Genomic DNA, 17,284 nt, shown 5'->3' on the forward strand with positions numbered 1-17,284 from the left:
TCGATTCCTCGACCGGGATTTCGAAAGATCGCCGAGCTAATTGATTTCGCTCCTCCGAGTTTCTCGAGTTGTTCCACGCGAGTTAAAAAACGGCGCGAAATATCGGCAAGCACGAAGGTTGTGTACAATCAGCAGAAAGATCTACCTGCTAATTGATTAATCAGTTCATTAACTCTCCTTGCACATTCGTTGGAAAGAGTCGTCGAGGCGTCGGGCTAAGCGCATTTCTCGGGAGCGCGCCGTTTCTTGATTATCCGTACTCTAATTGCCGAGTTTTTAATTAAAAGAGACACCCTCTCTCCTCGAGATCCATCCTCGAGGTAAAAGCTGCTGGTCCAGTAGCTTAACTCCGTTCCACCACCAGTGGGTGGATTTTCGCGCGTAGCAAGCCGACAAGATCCCCCGTTTAATCAACGGAAAGGGAGGAAAATATTTCCACGATGGCCGAGGATTTAACCGTTCGAATATCTGGGCCAAGGGGGATCGAAGAAACAAAGAGAGGCTAAGAGAGAGAGAGAAGTTCGAGCTCCCTTTGAGGAGCGGCCCTCGATAATGCATAGCTAAATCTCGTACAGAGGGTGGAGAAGCAAGGGGTTAAGTAGATCAGAGATGGCCGATAAAGTTAAAGGAGGCTGTACACTCTCGACTTAATACGAGAAAGTTTCCAAAGTTGCAGAGTGGAACTTTGATTTTCCACGGCCGATCGGCCGCTTTCGTTTCGCTTTCGATGTTTGTTTTAAAACATCGCCGCACTCCTGTTTGCACTTTCGGTCACGAATTTCTAAAACCAGCCTTCCCTTACGTCAACCGAACGGGACAAAAGCGCCGCAAATTCGATCCAATCCGTTCCACTTTTGTTTTCCCGCCGGGGACCGCTAAATATTAATTTAATTGGTATCTCGAGCGACCGAGCTCCGCCGACCAGGAAAATAACGATAATAAACCCTTTGGAGAGAACGGAATTTCCCATCCGACGGTCGCGAATGCACTCCGTTTCGACCCGCGCGAATCGAGAGGATATCGAGCGACCGATGGAATATTTTATCAGAAGAGGGGAGGGGAAAAAAGGCCGGTGGACACTGGATTCGGAATATTTTTTTCCACCCTCTCGCCTAAGATCGAGCCATCGATGGCGAGATCGAAAGAGAGATAGATATATATATATGTGCGTGTGTGTATACGGGCACACATATGTATAGAAAGCGTAAGAGACAAGCGGTACGTGTACGTGGATAGAGAGCCGCTCGGGGTCAGAGATTTAAATTCCCTCGCTGCAATATCCGAGTCGTTTGATGTTCCTTCCAAAGGGCGGGCTGTACGGAAGCCAACTTGGAAATGGCTTCTCGTCCCCTGCCGTCCTGTCGCTCCCTTTTGCGCACCCACGATGCCCGCCGTTCTAAAGTACATACACACGCCAGTCGAGGGTATGATGTACAGGCCGCGCGTGGAATAACTTTCATACCCGGTCCACGTGTGCGTGTATAGAGGCGGCATGAAGCGGAATAGATTCGCCTAGGCCCTCGCCTTTAAAAGCCCTTTTCTCCATTCGACTCGAGGCCATCGCTCGACCAAACTTTTCCGACGCTCAGGGGCAAACAAAAGCTTGGAACGAATCCTCCCCCGACTGATCGAAGGCCCAGACGTTGACTGAAACGTCGTCGAGTTAGTCGAGCTTTGAGGGAGTTCAATGTACGGGTTCGTTCGTTCTAGAACTGGGAGGTGATGAACACGGCGGTGCTGACCGGTCGGCAAGTATCGCAGGGGATGAAGGTGTTCATCGTGAGCCAAGCGGGAACCGTGGCCGACGTCACGCTGCAATCCTCCTGCCACTCGGAGGACGAGAGCGTGCTCAAGGTACGTGGGTGCCTTCGCGGGGCCGAGGAAAGAATCACGATGCCACCATGGTATCATTTTTACAGGTGTCGTCCTCTTGTAGCAGCGTGTACGTGGACGGAACGGAGATACGGGGTTCGAGCAACGCTTCCGTCCTCGTGAAATACGGCACGTACACGGGCCTGGCTAAATTCACAGTTTGGATGCCGGAATTTCCTTTGGAGATGACCGTGGGAGATACGAGATTGAGCCAGATCAAAGGGTGGAAAGTGGCCGAGGAGCACGTAGCTGGGGCGAAAAGCAAACGCAGTTTGAACTCTACGCGGTCGAGCGAGCCGAGGACGAGAAAGAGGAGTGCCGCGGAATTGGAGGACACCTCGATGGACATCGAGGACGCGGACGTGATCTTGGAGGAGGACGAGCAGGAGGAGAGATTTCGTGGGAACGATAACTGGGATGCTATTAACTCCATCGATAGGGGGCCCTCGACCAACTGCAGGCTCCGTTTCCAGCAGAGCCCGGTCGAGGTGCACGCGAGATTCCTGGCTACCGACCACGATTCCGGCAGGGTATCCTACTTCGTGAATCGCCGAACTTGGCTGCGAGTGACCGATCTGGTGAACGGGATGCTCCGAGTTTCGGATCCAAGGATCGCCGACCTGCTGCAGGGGAGGATCGTGCAGGGTCGCGGGGTGGGGAGGACGGAAGTGCAGGTTCTTTCGCCGATCACGAGCAAAGTGATCGGCGCGAAGGAAGTGCGAGTGGGTAACGATCGAGTGGCGATTACCAGGCTGTCCGTCAGAGTGGTATCCGGTTTACAACTGACCATCAGCCCCGACACCGCTATAGAGAACGGATACGTGGCGGAGACATCGGTCACGAGGAAGTTGACCGCTCAGTATCAGGTACGTAGACACGCCGCGTTTCTTTCTTCTCGGCGTAAAAACGAATCGACTCGACGACGGCCTGTTTCTCAATCGTATCTCGGTCTATCTAAACGTAGGAGGGTCTGTTGGATATAGACGTGGAATTCTCGGACGGTACGAGAACACCGCTGAGAGAGATCGCCGTGAACGACTATCATTTGTTGGTGGAGAGTTTAGATCCGGAAGTGGTGGCGTTCGCCCCGATGGTCGCCTCTCACCATCCGCGGGTGATCGCAGTGGGCGAGGGACGAGGCGATTTGTTACGAGTCAGTCTTCAGCTGGCGGATGCCTGTCGCCTGACCGGCAGGAGGTCCGGGAAGGGGTCTCAAAGGGCGACCGCCGCCACCCTCGCCACCGCTTCAGCCAACGTCGAGGTGGACTTTGCCTCGAGCGATCTCCCCAATCGACCCGAATTCGTGCAGAACGACGGAGGTGGAACGGTTGGCTCCCATCATCACAGGGAGAGGAAGACGAGCAGGGGAGAGATGGCGCCCGATTTGCACGACATCTTAATCGGTAAATAGATCCCGTTCCATCCTGCTTTCGTCGTCCATTTGCCTGTGCATACCGCGTATACTTCTTTCGTTCTCAAACTTCCTTCCTCATCGTACATGCTTTAGCAGCGCTTCAACCTAATTGTCATCGACTCGTCATAGATGCATATATCCTCGTTCGTCGATTATTCATTGCGCGATACGAATCTCCTCGAATCATCTTTTCTTCGTTTTCTTCCACCGCTTTCCGAATCTCGTTCTTTCGTCGTGCTTCTCGTCATTTTTCTCGTCGCTCTATCCCACTTCCCTGCCACTTCCCTTCCCTCCCCCTCGGCCCTTGGTAGCGAACTGACAGGCAGAAGTCGAGAGACATAGCTAAGACTCGTAGACCTGTCAGCGAGCACTGGGGATCCATCAGCGTGCATGACGAGGCTGGTGGTGCGTCGCTTTTCCGCAGGCAGGCAGGCAGCTGGTGTAAAAAAGCGCGGGGGGAGTACGCAGTAGATGCCGCGTTCTCTATACTCTACCAGTACCGTTTCTCACTCTTCTCCTCTCTCTTTCTGTCTCTTTGTTTTTTGTGCAAAGGGCTACCGCTGAAAGACGAGAACGGGCACGAGCACGAGCACAAGCACGAGCACGAACCCTTGGTGCAGGCACGGCAGCACCGCACCGCTATAGCTAATGGCATGTCTTCAGGAGGTATGGGCGGCGTCGGGATACGGCATCACGGAGGGGCGCGTATGAGTCCTCTCGAGATCGGGATGTACGTCCTTCTCGCGGCCTTCTGTTTCGCCATCGTCGTCTTCGTCGTTTCCTGCGTGGTCTACGCGAGCAAGTTCAAGCCCCAACCGCCGGATTCCCCGTTAGCCGGCTCCGCGCTTCCTGTGCTGTCCGGAGCAGCGAGGGCAAGAGCTGCGGCCAACCAGTTGGCGTCGGGGAGAAGGCCTCCCAGAGAGTCTACAACGAACGCGCACGATTGGGTATGGCTGGGGAGAGCCACCCTCGAGAGGGCCGCCTGCGGGCCGCAACAGGTATTATTTATAAGTAACCGTCGCGGATACGTCTCCCTTTCGCGAGGTGAGTTCGCGAGCGGAACAGAGGAATTCCATTGCGCGCATTGCACCGTTCCAGGTAAGAGTGACCAGCAATCCTCTGGCTGGCGAAAACGAGGGAGAAGGAGGCGAGCTGGCCACTTGCTTCGACAATCCGAACCATATCGAGCTGCCTTCGGCCGGGCAGCGCAGCAATGGATCGAACGGCCAGCCGATCGATACGACCACTTACTGCAAGAGGGACAAGATGCCGCGAAACAGTTTCGTTACGAAACAAGTGTCGAAACCGTCCACGGTCGTGTCCGCTACCACGATCCCCACTCCACCATCCATGCTTACGTCCACCGTTACTTCCGCGCGGAACGAGTAATTATCTCACATTACTTTTTCTTCTTCTGCGTCCTCTTCTTTACTTATTCACTTATTCATTCATTTGTCCTTTTGTAAAATAGAAAAATCGAATGTTTGAACAAATAACGATGTGAATCGTAGCAACGACGATGTACCACCACCCCTACCGCCGCACGGGATACCCGTGGCCGCAGCAATGGGTCCAACGACGGCGGCGGCGGCGCAGGCTGCCTCTGTCGGCGCGACGACGGCCAATAACAACGGGAACGAGGATTACAAACCGCCCGTGCCGCCGCACAGGAACACGGGAGTGATCGTGCGGGTGCCGGAAACGCCGAGGAAACACCGGCACAGGGGGTCGAGCGGGAGCGCGGGCATGAACCAGCAACACGGGAACAACAATCAACGGCACAGCAAGCAGATTCATCACGTGAAGCCGCATGGTAAAGCTAGAGTAGGTAGCCCGAAAGAGAAGGACGGGGAAGAAGAGGAGTTCGTGGAGCTGGCGAGTCACGAGGACAACAGGCACGTTGCGAAGGACGTGAGGGGCAGGGAGGTGAAGAGGGCGACGATCGTCGGTAATCCCATGTTCTCCTCGTTCTCGACGAACGCGGTCGCCTCCTCGATGAACGTGTCCACCCCGACCGTGGTCTCATCCTCCTCGTCGCCGCCTAACTCGTCTCCGTCCTCCTCCGCCGCCTCCTCCTCCTCTTCGTCCTCCTCCTCCTCCTCCTCGTCCTCATCCTCCTCCTCCTCCTCGTCCGCGTCCCTGTCCCACGAGCAGGAGGAATCGGTTGCACTGGACGACCTGAACCTGGGCATGGACTACAACCAGATCATGCAGTACTTCGACAATTTGAAAGAGTCGAACGCCTAGGTAAAGGCGTTCGGCCTCGAAGAAGGCCGAGTAGTCAAGATCGATACGAAACCCCGGATCCATCGTTGAGAATGGATTGGAGAGGAGAGGCAACCGAGCCCGGCCTCCTCTTCCCCGCTTCCTCTCTCGCCGCGTGCCACCGTATTTCGCAATGGAGAACCGATGGTGGCCGGGCTTGGGCCACCACGCTTTCGAAACGACGCTCCGGACGTTTCGTATTTCTATAGGCTATAATCTAGTCAGCTTCCTAGCAGCACATCAACAATATCGCGCAAAAAAACGCATCGACACACACAGAGACATACACATGACGAATACATGCGAATACACGGGAAAGGAACAGAGAGAGAGAGAGGGAGAGAGAGGGAGAGACGCGAGAGCGCAAGCTATAAGAGGCGCGTGTTCAATGCGAGTAATAATACGTAAAGGTACACGCAACGTTGGGCACACAACGTTCACACGCACACACACACACATACGCATACACACGTGTATACACACGCAGAGGCTTTAAAAAAAAAAAGAAGGTGCGATGACCGGTGGCCGGGGTAGGATAGATAGATCGCGCGCTCGATTCGACCAGCTTTCTTTCTCTTTCCTCGACGATCGATCGATCGACCGCCGATCCTCGCTTCCGCCTCCGTGCGCTATCGATATATATGTATACATATATATACATATATATATATATATACGTATATATAGCCCTTTCCTCGCGGCAATCGAACGAAGGCTGCCACGTTGCTGCCATGCGACAGGGCATTCGCGAAAAAGTGGCCGGACAAAAAACCCGGGCTCTTTTGTCTCGAGATCGATCCTCCTGGCCTCAACCACCGATATATATATAGCGGTCGTCCTTTTTTATTCGTATTTCCGCGGCTTTTATGTTCATCCGCGCTCCATCCGTCTATCCGTGGTTTCCTGACAAAAAAGAAAAAGATAAAAACTTGTCCGTTTTTCTCTCCAACTTGTCTCGTTTTCACCCGCTTTACTCGTATTATTTTTAAACAGTTGTCGCTCGCTCGCCCGAGTCTTCCCGACCGTAAATTCCACCAGTCGAGCGGAGACCGTTAAGATCGATATCGAGACGAATCGATGCCGGACACAGGGCCGAATTTACTTTTCCAATTTTCGCCGGAGGGAAAACTAAGAAAACGTAATAATATTTATTCGATCGTCCGTACGTCGTGATGTTTGTAAATTTTTTGCTTTGTAAGACTGTGTACATATATATATTCGAAGCGATTTTATATGTATACATATATATATATATATAAAACGCGATCTGAACGCATGTTAATTATGGATTGTGACAGATTTACAAGATCGCAAATTACTCCTAGTAGAGCAAACTAACCGGCCCGTCTTTAAAAATCGCTTCGAATAAAGGCGGAGCCGAGCGGAAACGCGATAAAAAGGGCCGCGTGCATCTTTCTATCCGTTCAGCGTTTCCCCCTCTACTACTCTCACTTCTAATCTTTCTTCGTTTTTGTACGAGCGCTCTTTGAACAACAATCACGCTGATCGCCACTTTATCACTAAGTAGTTCAAATTCACCTTTTATCCGCTATCGCATGTTCTTTACACACGCGTGTGTGTATATGTATATATATATATACACATATATAAACATATCTCGCAAAAGAAAAGAAACAGGAAGGAAAAAAGAGAGTTTCGTTGGAATTAAGAAGCAAGAAATCGTTATATCGCGATACGAACGCTTATATAAATTATTATGTCGCGAGCTGCGAAACGCTAATTTCGACGAACTCGAACCCAACACGATGTAATTATCGCTTTTAATTATTACACCATCCGCCCCCATCGATTGGATTCCGCAATTGTCCGCGTACGTGGCATCGATCGCGAGTGATCGTTTTAACAAATGTTTCGCGAGTCGGTGCACGTGCTTCCTCGCGCGAATGTAAGCGCGATCGCATCTGTGCCATCGTTAGTTAGAGACGCGTTTTCGTTCATGTTCGTCTATGCATATATATATATATATAGTGTGTATATATGTATACACACACAAACACACAGACACGTACACACACACACACGCCTGTACACTTGAGAGAAAGAGAGACTGGAATGGAGAGACGAGTATGTGAATGTGTGTGCGAGAGGGAGAGAGAGAGAGAGAGAGAGAGAGAAAGAGGAGAGAATGCATCAGAGAGATAAAAATACACGCACATCTTATAGCCTTCGTTCTTCCGCACCGATTTGATTTCGTCTTGCGAATCCAATCGCACGTCTCCTTCTTCCCTGCGATCGCGTAACGTGTAACTTACATAAGTCGGAGTAAACGTACATATTTTCTATCCGTTTCTATACCGAGAGAGATTCTTCTTTCTTTCGTTAGGAAGAAATCCGAATTTAAAGTCTTTGTTGTTTCGGGATTGATTCTTCTTTTTTCTCTCTCTTTTCTTTTTTTTTTTGTGTGTAAAAGAGGATCGAACGATTAATCGATAATCGATGAGATTACGCAGGGACACGATACGTAGAAATCCACGAAACTCTAAAGGATCACATTATCTTATAACTAGGCATCTAAGGACTACGTGTCTAAGTATGTATGTATCTGTTGTAAGTTGTGTGTTAGCATGTCAAGCGTGGGATATAGTGATGTAATGCCGTTTGAACAGAATGAGAAAAGAGAAAAGAGGCGCTCTAAAAGGGTCGGCGTCTAGAGCGGTCTCGAGGCGTTTCAATCAACGCGTGGGCCATGCATGCATGTTAACCCTTTGCGTTAAATTAGTCGATAAGTCGAGATTTCTTTTATTTAAATCGCACTTTTAGATATTAATTAATTCGAATTTAAATTTACATTCCTTTGTCTTCAAATTCGAACGAATTGAGAATCCTTTGGATCCACGAGGAGGGATATATATATATATACATATACATATATATACATATATATATATATATGCAAAGGGTTAAAGGATGCTGCAGACAACGTAACGATACCCCGCCGAGAAATCTAGTCTTATAGCGTAACTAATGCATTAATTATTAAATATTAATAAACGCGAAACGCGATCTACATTGCCTTTCGCCCGACTACTACACGTATCCTCGAATCGAATCTGGCGGGGTGAAGAAGTGGTGGCGCCGTATTCGTAGCTCTGCCCGTGGCCATTCTTTCCCTTTTCCCTCGAGGAGCATCGAGAATACGACTCCTCGCCCATCCGAGATGGCGGGACGTTAAACGAATCAATCATATCGAGTACCGTGAGTGAGAGACGCGCTAATTACTCTTAATTAATCATACGCCAGGGAATCCCGTCCTCGTCGGACGGAGTCGAAAAGTAGGACGAGGAATCCCACGCAGAGCCGGAAATAAATAGTATTTACGATAGAAAATAGTGGAGGAGCTTGCGGAGCTTGTTTCGCGCGAAACGAACGCTGTTTGTATGTTCGCTTATCGCGATGTTAAAAAGAGAAAGAAAGAAAAAAAGAAAGAAAGAAAGAAAATAAGCGAAACCGCCCCCGATTCGCCATTACACTATCAACGTACAAACGATCTTACAGTTACTATTTTTTACTTAGAATACTATTTCCTCCAGCTCTGGCTACGGCCAAAACATTGTATATACACGCGCAACTCCTTATTTTTCTCGTTGAAAAATCGCAAAAAAAAAAAAAAAAGAAGAAAGAAAGAAAGAAAGAAAGAAAAATAATAATAATAATAATAATAATAATAATAAAATTAAGAGATACGACGACGGTTCCTTGGTTTGCTTTCCACAGCTTTATCCGTTTCGTTCGTTCGATCATTTCGGAACGCCTCTCGCGATCGTTTCAATCGCGCGAATTGGCGGAGATCAAAAACTATATGAAAGCACGATGCATTTTGCAATTTATAGCGCCGAATTTTATAATAATAATAATAATAATAATAATAATAATAACCTCTCGAGGAGCTTTGTTTCAAAACAAAATTCGTTGATCCTCGAGACGAAAGCAATCACAGCAGGGGATTGCCCTGTTTAAATCGAAAACTGCCGGTCTCTCTTTTCTCCTTTTTTTATTTTTGATAAGTTCCCATCGATCAGGGAGGATTATATTATAAATATATAAATATATATATATATATTTTATATTATAAATATATAATATATATATACATATATATATATATATTATATATATATATATATACATATATTGTAATAGAATATCGTCGCAATGCTGACTCTGCATTCACACACATTCCTCAGACATGATGTCGCTGTATCTACGTTAAGTGTGATAAATGCGGATAAAATAGAATACGAATGACGAGGCGTCGACGGCAATGACGGCGACGGCGACGGCGAAAAAGACACGACGAAGACGGCGATGACGATCGCATCCATGACGACAATTCCAAATAATCGACGATGCTGTTGCGAACCACTATCTTCTCGCTGATCTCTCTATTTATTATTCTTCTAGCTGGCATGGATTTATCGTAAAATGCGATAGGAAGTTTGTACTTATCGATTAGTCTGTATTTATTGTATTACGAAAATGATTATCCTTATTCTATCACGATCATAATCATCGTTGCTGTTATTGTTATTGTTATTGAGATTGTTGTTGTTGCTGCCACTGTTGTTATCGCTGTTTTCGATGTATTTCGCCCCGTCGTTGGGGTTGCCGTCGTGGTGAACGTCGCCATCGCCATCGGTATCGGCGTAATAAACGATACGCTAATTAAACAATAAGATACGACTATCGCCTACTCAATGTACAATATGTAGTATTTACCTGTTGTTACCACCAAACCGTCATCAAAGATATATAAAATATTGTAATTGTAACACATCGGTGTTGCTCCAATTCTGCTCCAATTCCACACCCTCCATTTTTAACGAATGAAAATACGAATTTATAGCTCGAAAAGAGGTAAGTAATATCGCATTACTTATCTAACAACATTTTTCGCATTGATAAAATGGGAATAGGATAAAGGAAGGAATAATAAATAATTATAAACGAATCATATATTAAGAGCATTTATTTGTTTTTTCATATAATTAATTATTCATATTTATTTATACATTTTAAATTAAATATACTCGTTAAACCATTTTCTGTCGTATTTCGAGATCCAGTTTCTGCAACCGAGCATATTATTTTGAATTATGTATTTCCAAGTCCATGGGTTTTGATTTTCTTCTTCTAGTTTTTTCTTTTCCGTTTCCATTTTATCCATAATTTCTTGACTAACAGCCATAGCGTCAAATGGCAGCCTTTTCGCAATATTCGTTAAGATATTTTTAACCTAATGAAGTTAATAACATAAAATAACATGTTTACATAAATAAAATATTAATAATTGATAGATAATTAAATCGTTAAAATATATATATTATACCTCGAAATATTGAATATTTCCTCCAACTTCTACAATAACTTGTTTCGCTCTTACCGGAGTGGCGTAATGATCTATACTTCCTTTACCGGAACCCATTCGTGATCCATGACTCTGTACAATATATAAATTTCAGCAAATCTAATTATTATTTTATATCGATTAATGTAATATATGCATTTGTACAAGAACCTTTTTACTTATTGGTTGCCAAGGGCTAGGCACTCTCCATATTGCAAACACTTTATTATAATCTACATTTCTTAAAATTGCCATACGGATCATTTCAAAGTGATTAAATTTCATTCTACCACCACCAGTTGCCTAAAAATATATCTTTTTATATTTGATCAATCGTATGAGTAATTTTTTTTTTATTTCATGATTCTCTTACTATTATACCATACTGTCTATGCAAAAGAGTATTATGAAATGATTCTGCACCGCGCATTAATCTCAATTTTTTCTGCATTTTGTAAGGTCTTGTAGAAGCTAAATACTGAGGTACTCTTAATACAACTCTAAGCCTATTACGTTCAGGATATTCAACATCTACAAAATATAAATACATCTTTTGAATTTAATTCTTTTTATAAAATATATATTTCTTTTTATAAATTATAGATTTAGAATACCCATTTTAGATACTGGTTTAAATGATTTTACTCCAACTGCTGGTGCCGATTTAAATATAGAATATGCTGCAAAAATATATACATTAATAAAAACAAGCTTTTTTTGGAGAGAGAAATAATGATAAAATGAAAAGAAATAACTATTGCGTTAAAACTTACGCGTTAATAGTTTCGTGATATTTTTATAAGCTTGCATTTCTACGATGATTATTAAATTTTACTTTATTATATATATATTTTATTGTGAAAATATTTAAATATTTTTTTACTTTTTAACCTTTATAACCTCAAACGGTTTACAATTATTATATTATTAAATATCGAGTTGATATTGAAAGTAAAAACACTTCTATATTAAAGTTTTATAACTTTAATACAATAATATCATTTATTTGCTTAACAAATTTTTATTATAATATATTTTTCATCCTCATATATTTTAAAACGTAAATATAAATAAAGATCAAAAACTATTACTGAAATTACCAACGTATTCACAATAAAAACACTAGATATATAATAAAAAGATGATTAAATAAATTTAAATCAGTATTATCATATCAAATTAGTCATAAAATATTGAGAAATTTTATATTTTTCTAATAAAAAATATAGATTCTATTGTAATATATTAACTAAATAAATATAATGTTGTAATATTTAAATGAGTTTTTTATTTATTGAACTTCTCGTCAACACAAAATCTTTTATTATGGTTATATATCGTAAATATATTTTTATATAATAAGAAAAGTAAAGAAATTATTAAAAATGACATGAAATTCTTGAAAATGTCCAAATGAATTTCGAACGAATGAAACTTTTAGCCAAAAATTCGATTTTGTATTAGGAGACACATAAGTTAAAAGGAGTTTTTTCACATTTATCATATATTTAACATGATCTCATGCTTATTTTTACCATTTCTCTTAGCGTTTTCACTTTAAAGCTTTTTTATCACAATTTAAATAAATTTAGATGAAAGCTGTCATTTTTGATCCACTTTTTATCATTTTTTTAATTTTTTAAGAATTCAACAATCCACTGAACACTCTGTTTTTAATGTTTGAAATATCTCGATTGTTTTTAATAACCAATTACATGATATATTATACCGTGTGTCCGTATAGTATTATCTCATATACTCACTCTTGTTTTCGAAAATATTAAAAAATGTTTCGAATAAAAGTTATGTGGTTTCGAGAGGGGTACATTCTGCTGTTATTTATTTTTTTATATATAGAAGCGCAAAGGATTTATTAAAGTGAATGTTATTTTTTTTTAAATAGAAGTATACATTTTCACTAATCTTTTCACTAACCTATAAATGGTCCTATACATTTTTATAGAGAATGTCAGGATGCATAGATTAGTATATTAAAAGATATATAATATTATTTAAAAAAATAAATTTGGACTTGATAAGTTTTTTATAAATTCATCTATAAAAAAATTGAAGACACCAGAAGATAGCCTTTTTAAAACCATTCAACTTTTATTTCAAGCATTTTTTAATATCATGAAGAATAAAGGAGATATTCAACGAAAAAGATTAATATCAAAATTTTTTGATGGAAGAAAAATTTTTGTCCAAAAATTCGATCTTGTATTAGGAGAACATGATATGATAAGAGATCGATTAAAAAACTTTTCCAAGAAAATACGTAAAAAATTCTTAGAACTTTTAAAATTCTATGAAATTAATATGAAATTTTTTAAATTTTCAGGATTCGAAGTAACATTAAATTCCTGGAATTCCCTGAGGTCTTCAATAAGATTGAAATTTTGTCAAAAATACGATTTGTATCAGGAGAATAAAAATTAACAGGAGGTCGCCCGAGAAACTTTTCGAAGAATTTTGCTAGTTCATGAAAATGAAGTAAAACACATTTTCTGAACACACTGCACAATTATATTATATTATTATTATTATATTATTATTATTATTATTATATTATATTATATTATAATTATAACATAATATACTTAAATAAATTGATAATTATAAAATATGTAACTTAAATTGTAAATTATATTCAATAAATATTATTTTTTAATGATTAAATGACTTTTTTATTTAAAAAACCTTATTCCTATATTCCTTTCAATCCTCTAGATTTAAGTAAACTGTTAAAAAATGATTTTTAAAAACATTTAAGCTTCGTAAGAGAAGTATATAAAAGGTAAGCATAAGGTAAGTATAAGGTAAGTATAAGGTAAGTATAATTTTTTTAAAAAATCAAAAAAATTCATCAAATTCTTGAAATTATTAAAATTCATAAAATAGAATAAAAATTTTCGAAAATTTGAAGAATTCTAGGCCCGGGAGTTAAAATTTCGGTTTGTTTACAAACATTGGTTTGTTTATTTACATTTTCAATGTTTATTTACATTCTGGGTTTGTTTATTTACATTCTGCAATGTTTATTTACAAAAATTTTCGAAAATTTAAAGAATTCTGGGCCCGGGAGTTAAAATTTCGGTTTGTTTACAAACATTGGTTTGTTTATTTACATTTTCAATGTTTATTTACATTCTGGGTTTGTTTATTTACATTCTGCAATGTTTATTTACAAAAATTTTCGAAAATTTAAAGAATTCTGGGCCCGGGAGTTAAAATTTCGGTTTGTTTACAAACATTGGTTTGTTTATTTACATTTTCAATGTTTATTTACATTCTGGGTTTGTTTATTTACATTCTGCAATGTTTATTTACAAAAATTTTCGAAAATTTAAAGAATTCTGGGCCTGGGCGTTGAAATTTCGGTTTGTTTACAAACATTGGTTTGTTTATTTACATTTTCAATGTTTATTTACATTCTGGGTTTGTTTATTTACATTCTGCAATGTTTATTTACAAAAATTTTCGAAAATTTAAAGAATTCTGGGCCTGGGCGTTGAAATTTCGGTTTGTTTACAAACTTTGGTTTGTTTATTTACATTTTCAATGTTTATTTACATTCTGGGTTTGTTTATTTACATTCTGCAATGTTTATTTACAAAAATTTTCGAAAATTTAAAGAATTCTGGGCCTGGGCGTTGAAATTTCGGTTTGTTTACAAACATTGGTTTGTTTATTTACATTTTCAATGTTTATTTACATTCTGGGTTTGTTTATTTACATTCTGCAATGTTTATTTACAAAAATTTTCGAAAATTTAAAGAATTCTGGGCCTGGGCGTTGAAATTTCGGTTTGTTTACAAACTTTGGTTTGTTTATTTACATTTTCAATGTTTATTTATATTCTGGGTTTGTTTATTTACATTCTGCAATGTTTATTTACAAAAATTTTCGAAAATTTGAAGAATTCTGGCCCTGGGAGTTGAAATTTCGGTTTGTTTACAAACATTGGTTTGTTTATTTACATTTTCAATGTTTATTTACATTCTGGATTTGTTTATTTACATTCTGCAATGTTTATTTACAAAAATTTTCGAAAATTTTAAGAATTCTGGGCCTGGGCGTTGAAATTTCGGTTTGTTTACAAACATTGGTTTGTTTATTTACATTTTCAATGTTTATTTACATTCTGGGTTTGTTTATTTACATTCTGCAATGTTTATTTACAAAAATTTTCGAAAATTTAAAGAATTCTGGGCCTGGGCGTTGAAATTTCGGTTTGTTTACAAACTTTGGTTTGTTTATTTACATTTTCAATGTTTATTTATATTCTGGGTTTGTTTATTTACATTCTGCAATGTTTATTTACAAAAATTTTCGAAAATTTGAAGAATTCTGGCCCTGGGAGTTGAAATTTCGGTTTGTTTACAAACATTGGTTTGTTTATTTACATTTTCAATGTTTATTTACATTCTGGATTTGTTTATTTACATTCTGCAATGTTTATTTACAAAAATTTTCGAAAATTTTAAGAATTCTGGGCCTGGGCGTTGAAATTTCGGTTTGTTTACAAACATTGGTTTGTTTATTTACATTTTCAATGTTTATTTACATTCTGGGTTTGTTTATTTACATTCTGCAATGTTTATTTACAAAAATTTTCGAAAATTTAAAGAATTCTGGGCCTGGGCGTTGAAATTTCGGTTTGTTTACAAACTTTGGTTTGTTTATTTACATTTTCAATGTTTATTTACATTCTGGGTTTGTTTATTTACATTCTGCAATGTTTATTTACAAAAATTTTCGAAAATTTAAAGAATTCTGGGCCTGGGCGTTGAAATTTCGGTTTATTTACAAACTTTGGTTTGTTTATTTACATTTTCAATGTTTATTTATATTCTGGGTTTGTTTATTTACATTCTGCAATGTTTATTTACAAAAATTTTCGAAAATTTGAAGAATTCTGGCCCTGGGAGTTGAAATTTCGGTTTGTTTACAAACATTGGTTTGTTTATTTACATTTTCAATGTTTATTTACATTCTGGATTTGTTTATTTACATTCTGCAATGTTTATTTACAAAAATTTTCGAAAATTTGAAGAATTCTGGGCCTGGGAGTTGAAATTTCGGTTTGTTTACAAACATTGGTTTGTTTATTTACATTTTCAATGTTTATTTACATTCTGGGTTTGTTTATTTACATTCTGCAATGTTTATTTACAAAAATTTTCGAAAATTTTCAAATATTTGTAAAATACTTACCTTTACTTACCTTTACTTACCTTTATATACTTACCTTATTTTAAAGATGATTTCTCAGCAAAAAAATGTTTTTTTAAACATTTTTTTAAACATTTTTTTAAACATTTTACTTAAATCTAATTATAGAATATAATATACTTACCTGTTTTATACTTACCTTTTAAACATGATTCTTCAGTATAGAATAAAATGTTTTTGTCAACAATTCGATTTTTTAACAGGGGAATATAAGTGATAGGAGATCATTTGAGATTTTGGCCAATTTTTGGAAATGATGTCAAAAAATGGGATCATTTTAGGAATTTCGGGACTGAGAAAATAAATGAAAACTACGGTTTATTCACAAAAATTGGTATCTTTATTTATATTTTATATTTTTTACATATACATTTACATTTACATTTATTTACATTTCTTTATTTATAAAAATTTTCAATATTTTTAAAAAATTATTCATAAAATCCTTATTTCTGTTTGCCTTAATATACTTCTCCCATTGTGAAGATGATTTTTCTGCAAAAAAAGTTTTTTAAAGATTTTACTCAAATCTAATTATAGAATATTATATGCTTATTTGTTTTATTCTTACCTTTTATATATTTATCTTTTAAAGATGATTTCGATTAATATTGAAAGCTAAAGAACTGAGAATTGTCAGTTGCCGCCATTTATTGAGTGTCAAAATTTCTTTTTAGAAATACTTAAAAGATATTGCTAATCTTCAAATTCTTATACTTTCTGTATTTTATATTTAAAAAGATCTTTAGATTTGAAGAAATAGAACTGATTCTCAATTTTATCTCTATCTTTCATTGTTCTTCATTTATTCTAATTATAAATCGATGAAAATACATTAAAACTACGTTAATGTTCTGATGTATCTGAAACATAAAATAAAATAATGTATTGAATATTGAATCTATATTATATCTTATCTGTGGTTTAAGTATTTTTCAAAAAATATAAGAAATAAAGAGATAATATATAAAATATACATAAATATGTATGCGACATAAAAATATAAAATAATATATATAGAATAAAAATATGAATATACATAGAAATATATTTATAACTTGGTTTTGTTTCTCTAAACTACAAAAAATGTCCCTAGATAGAAAATATATTAGATACTTGTACTAAGTATGAAC

The 17,284-nt window shown here is 38.7% G+C and overlaps 2 protein-coding genes and 1 long non-coding RNA gene across 7 annotated transcripts in view; 1 reads left to right on the forward strand and 2 right to left on the reverse strand.

Moving 5' to 3' along the window:
• Positions 1–10,341, forward strand: part of LOC107998779 (transmembrane protein 132E) — a 53,098-nt gene extending 42,757 nt beyond the window's left edge. For 2 of the 5 annotated variants that reach the window (XM_062083607.1, XM_062083608.1), the window contains exons 5-10: positions 1,711–1,854; positions 1,920–2,738; positions 2,837–3,275; positions 3,839–4,284; positions 4,385–4,671; positions 4,798–10,341. In XM_062083607.1, coding sequence (XP_061939591.1) covers positions 1,711–1,854; positions 1,920–2,738; positions 2,837–3,275; positions 3,839–4,284; positions 4,385–4,671; positions 4,798–5,533 — 2,871 coding nt within the window. In that variant the 3' untranslated portion in view covers positions 5,534–10,341. Of the gene's footprint in view, positions 1–1,710; positions 1,855–1,919; positions 2,739–2,836; positions 3,276–3,838; positions 4,285–4,384; positions 4,672–4,757 lie in introns of all 5 variants that reach the window. The other 3 variants (XM_062083611.1, XM_062083609.1, XM_062083610.1) reach the window with 3 other exon arrangements.
• Positions 10,342–10,520: 179 nt separating this feature from the next.
• On the reverse strand, positions 10,521–12,782 carry LOC107998817 (large ribosomal subunit protein uL16m). The gene is made up of 6 exons (XM_017058298.2): positions 11,690–12,782; positions 11,531–11,596; positions 11,290–11,447; positions 11,088–11,219; positions 10,899–11,009; positions 10,521–10,805 (listed from the first exon to the last, which is right to left on the reverse strand). Exons 1-6 carry the CDS (start codon positions 11,724–11,726, stop codon positions 10,590–10,592), a joined length of 720 nt encoding a protein of 239 aa, XP_016913787.1. The 5' UTR covers positions 11,727–12,782; the 3' UTR covers positions 10,521–10,589.
• Positions 12,783–16,468: 3,686 nt separating this feature from the next.
• Positions 16,469–17,244, reverse strand: LOC107998820 (uncharacterized). Its single transcript, XR_001766257.3, has 2 exons — positions 16,723–17,244; positions 16,469–16,646 (listed from the first exon to the last, which is right to left on the reverse strand). It is a non-coding gene; the product is annotated as an uncharacterized LOC107998820 (long non-coding RNA).
• Positions 17,245–17,284: the final 40 nt, after the last annotated feature.

The sequence above is a fragment of the Apis cerana genome, linkage group LG13 (genome assembly GCF_029169275.1).
Source record: "Apis cerana isolate GH-2021 linkage group LG13, AcerK_1.0, whole genome shotgun sequence".
Classification (NCBI taxonomy): Eukaryota; Metazoa; Arthropoda; class Insecta; order Hymenoptera; family Apidae; genus Apis; species Apis cerana.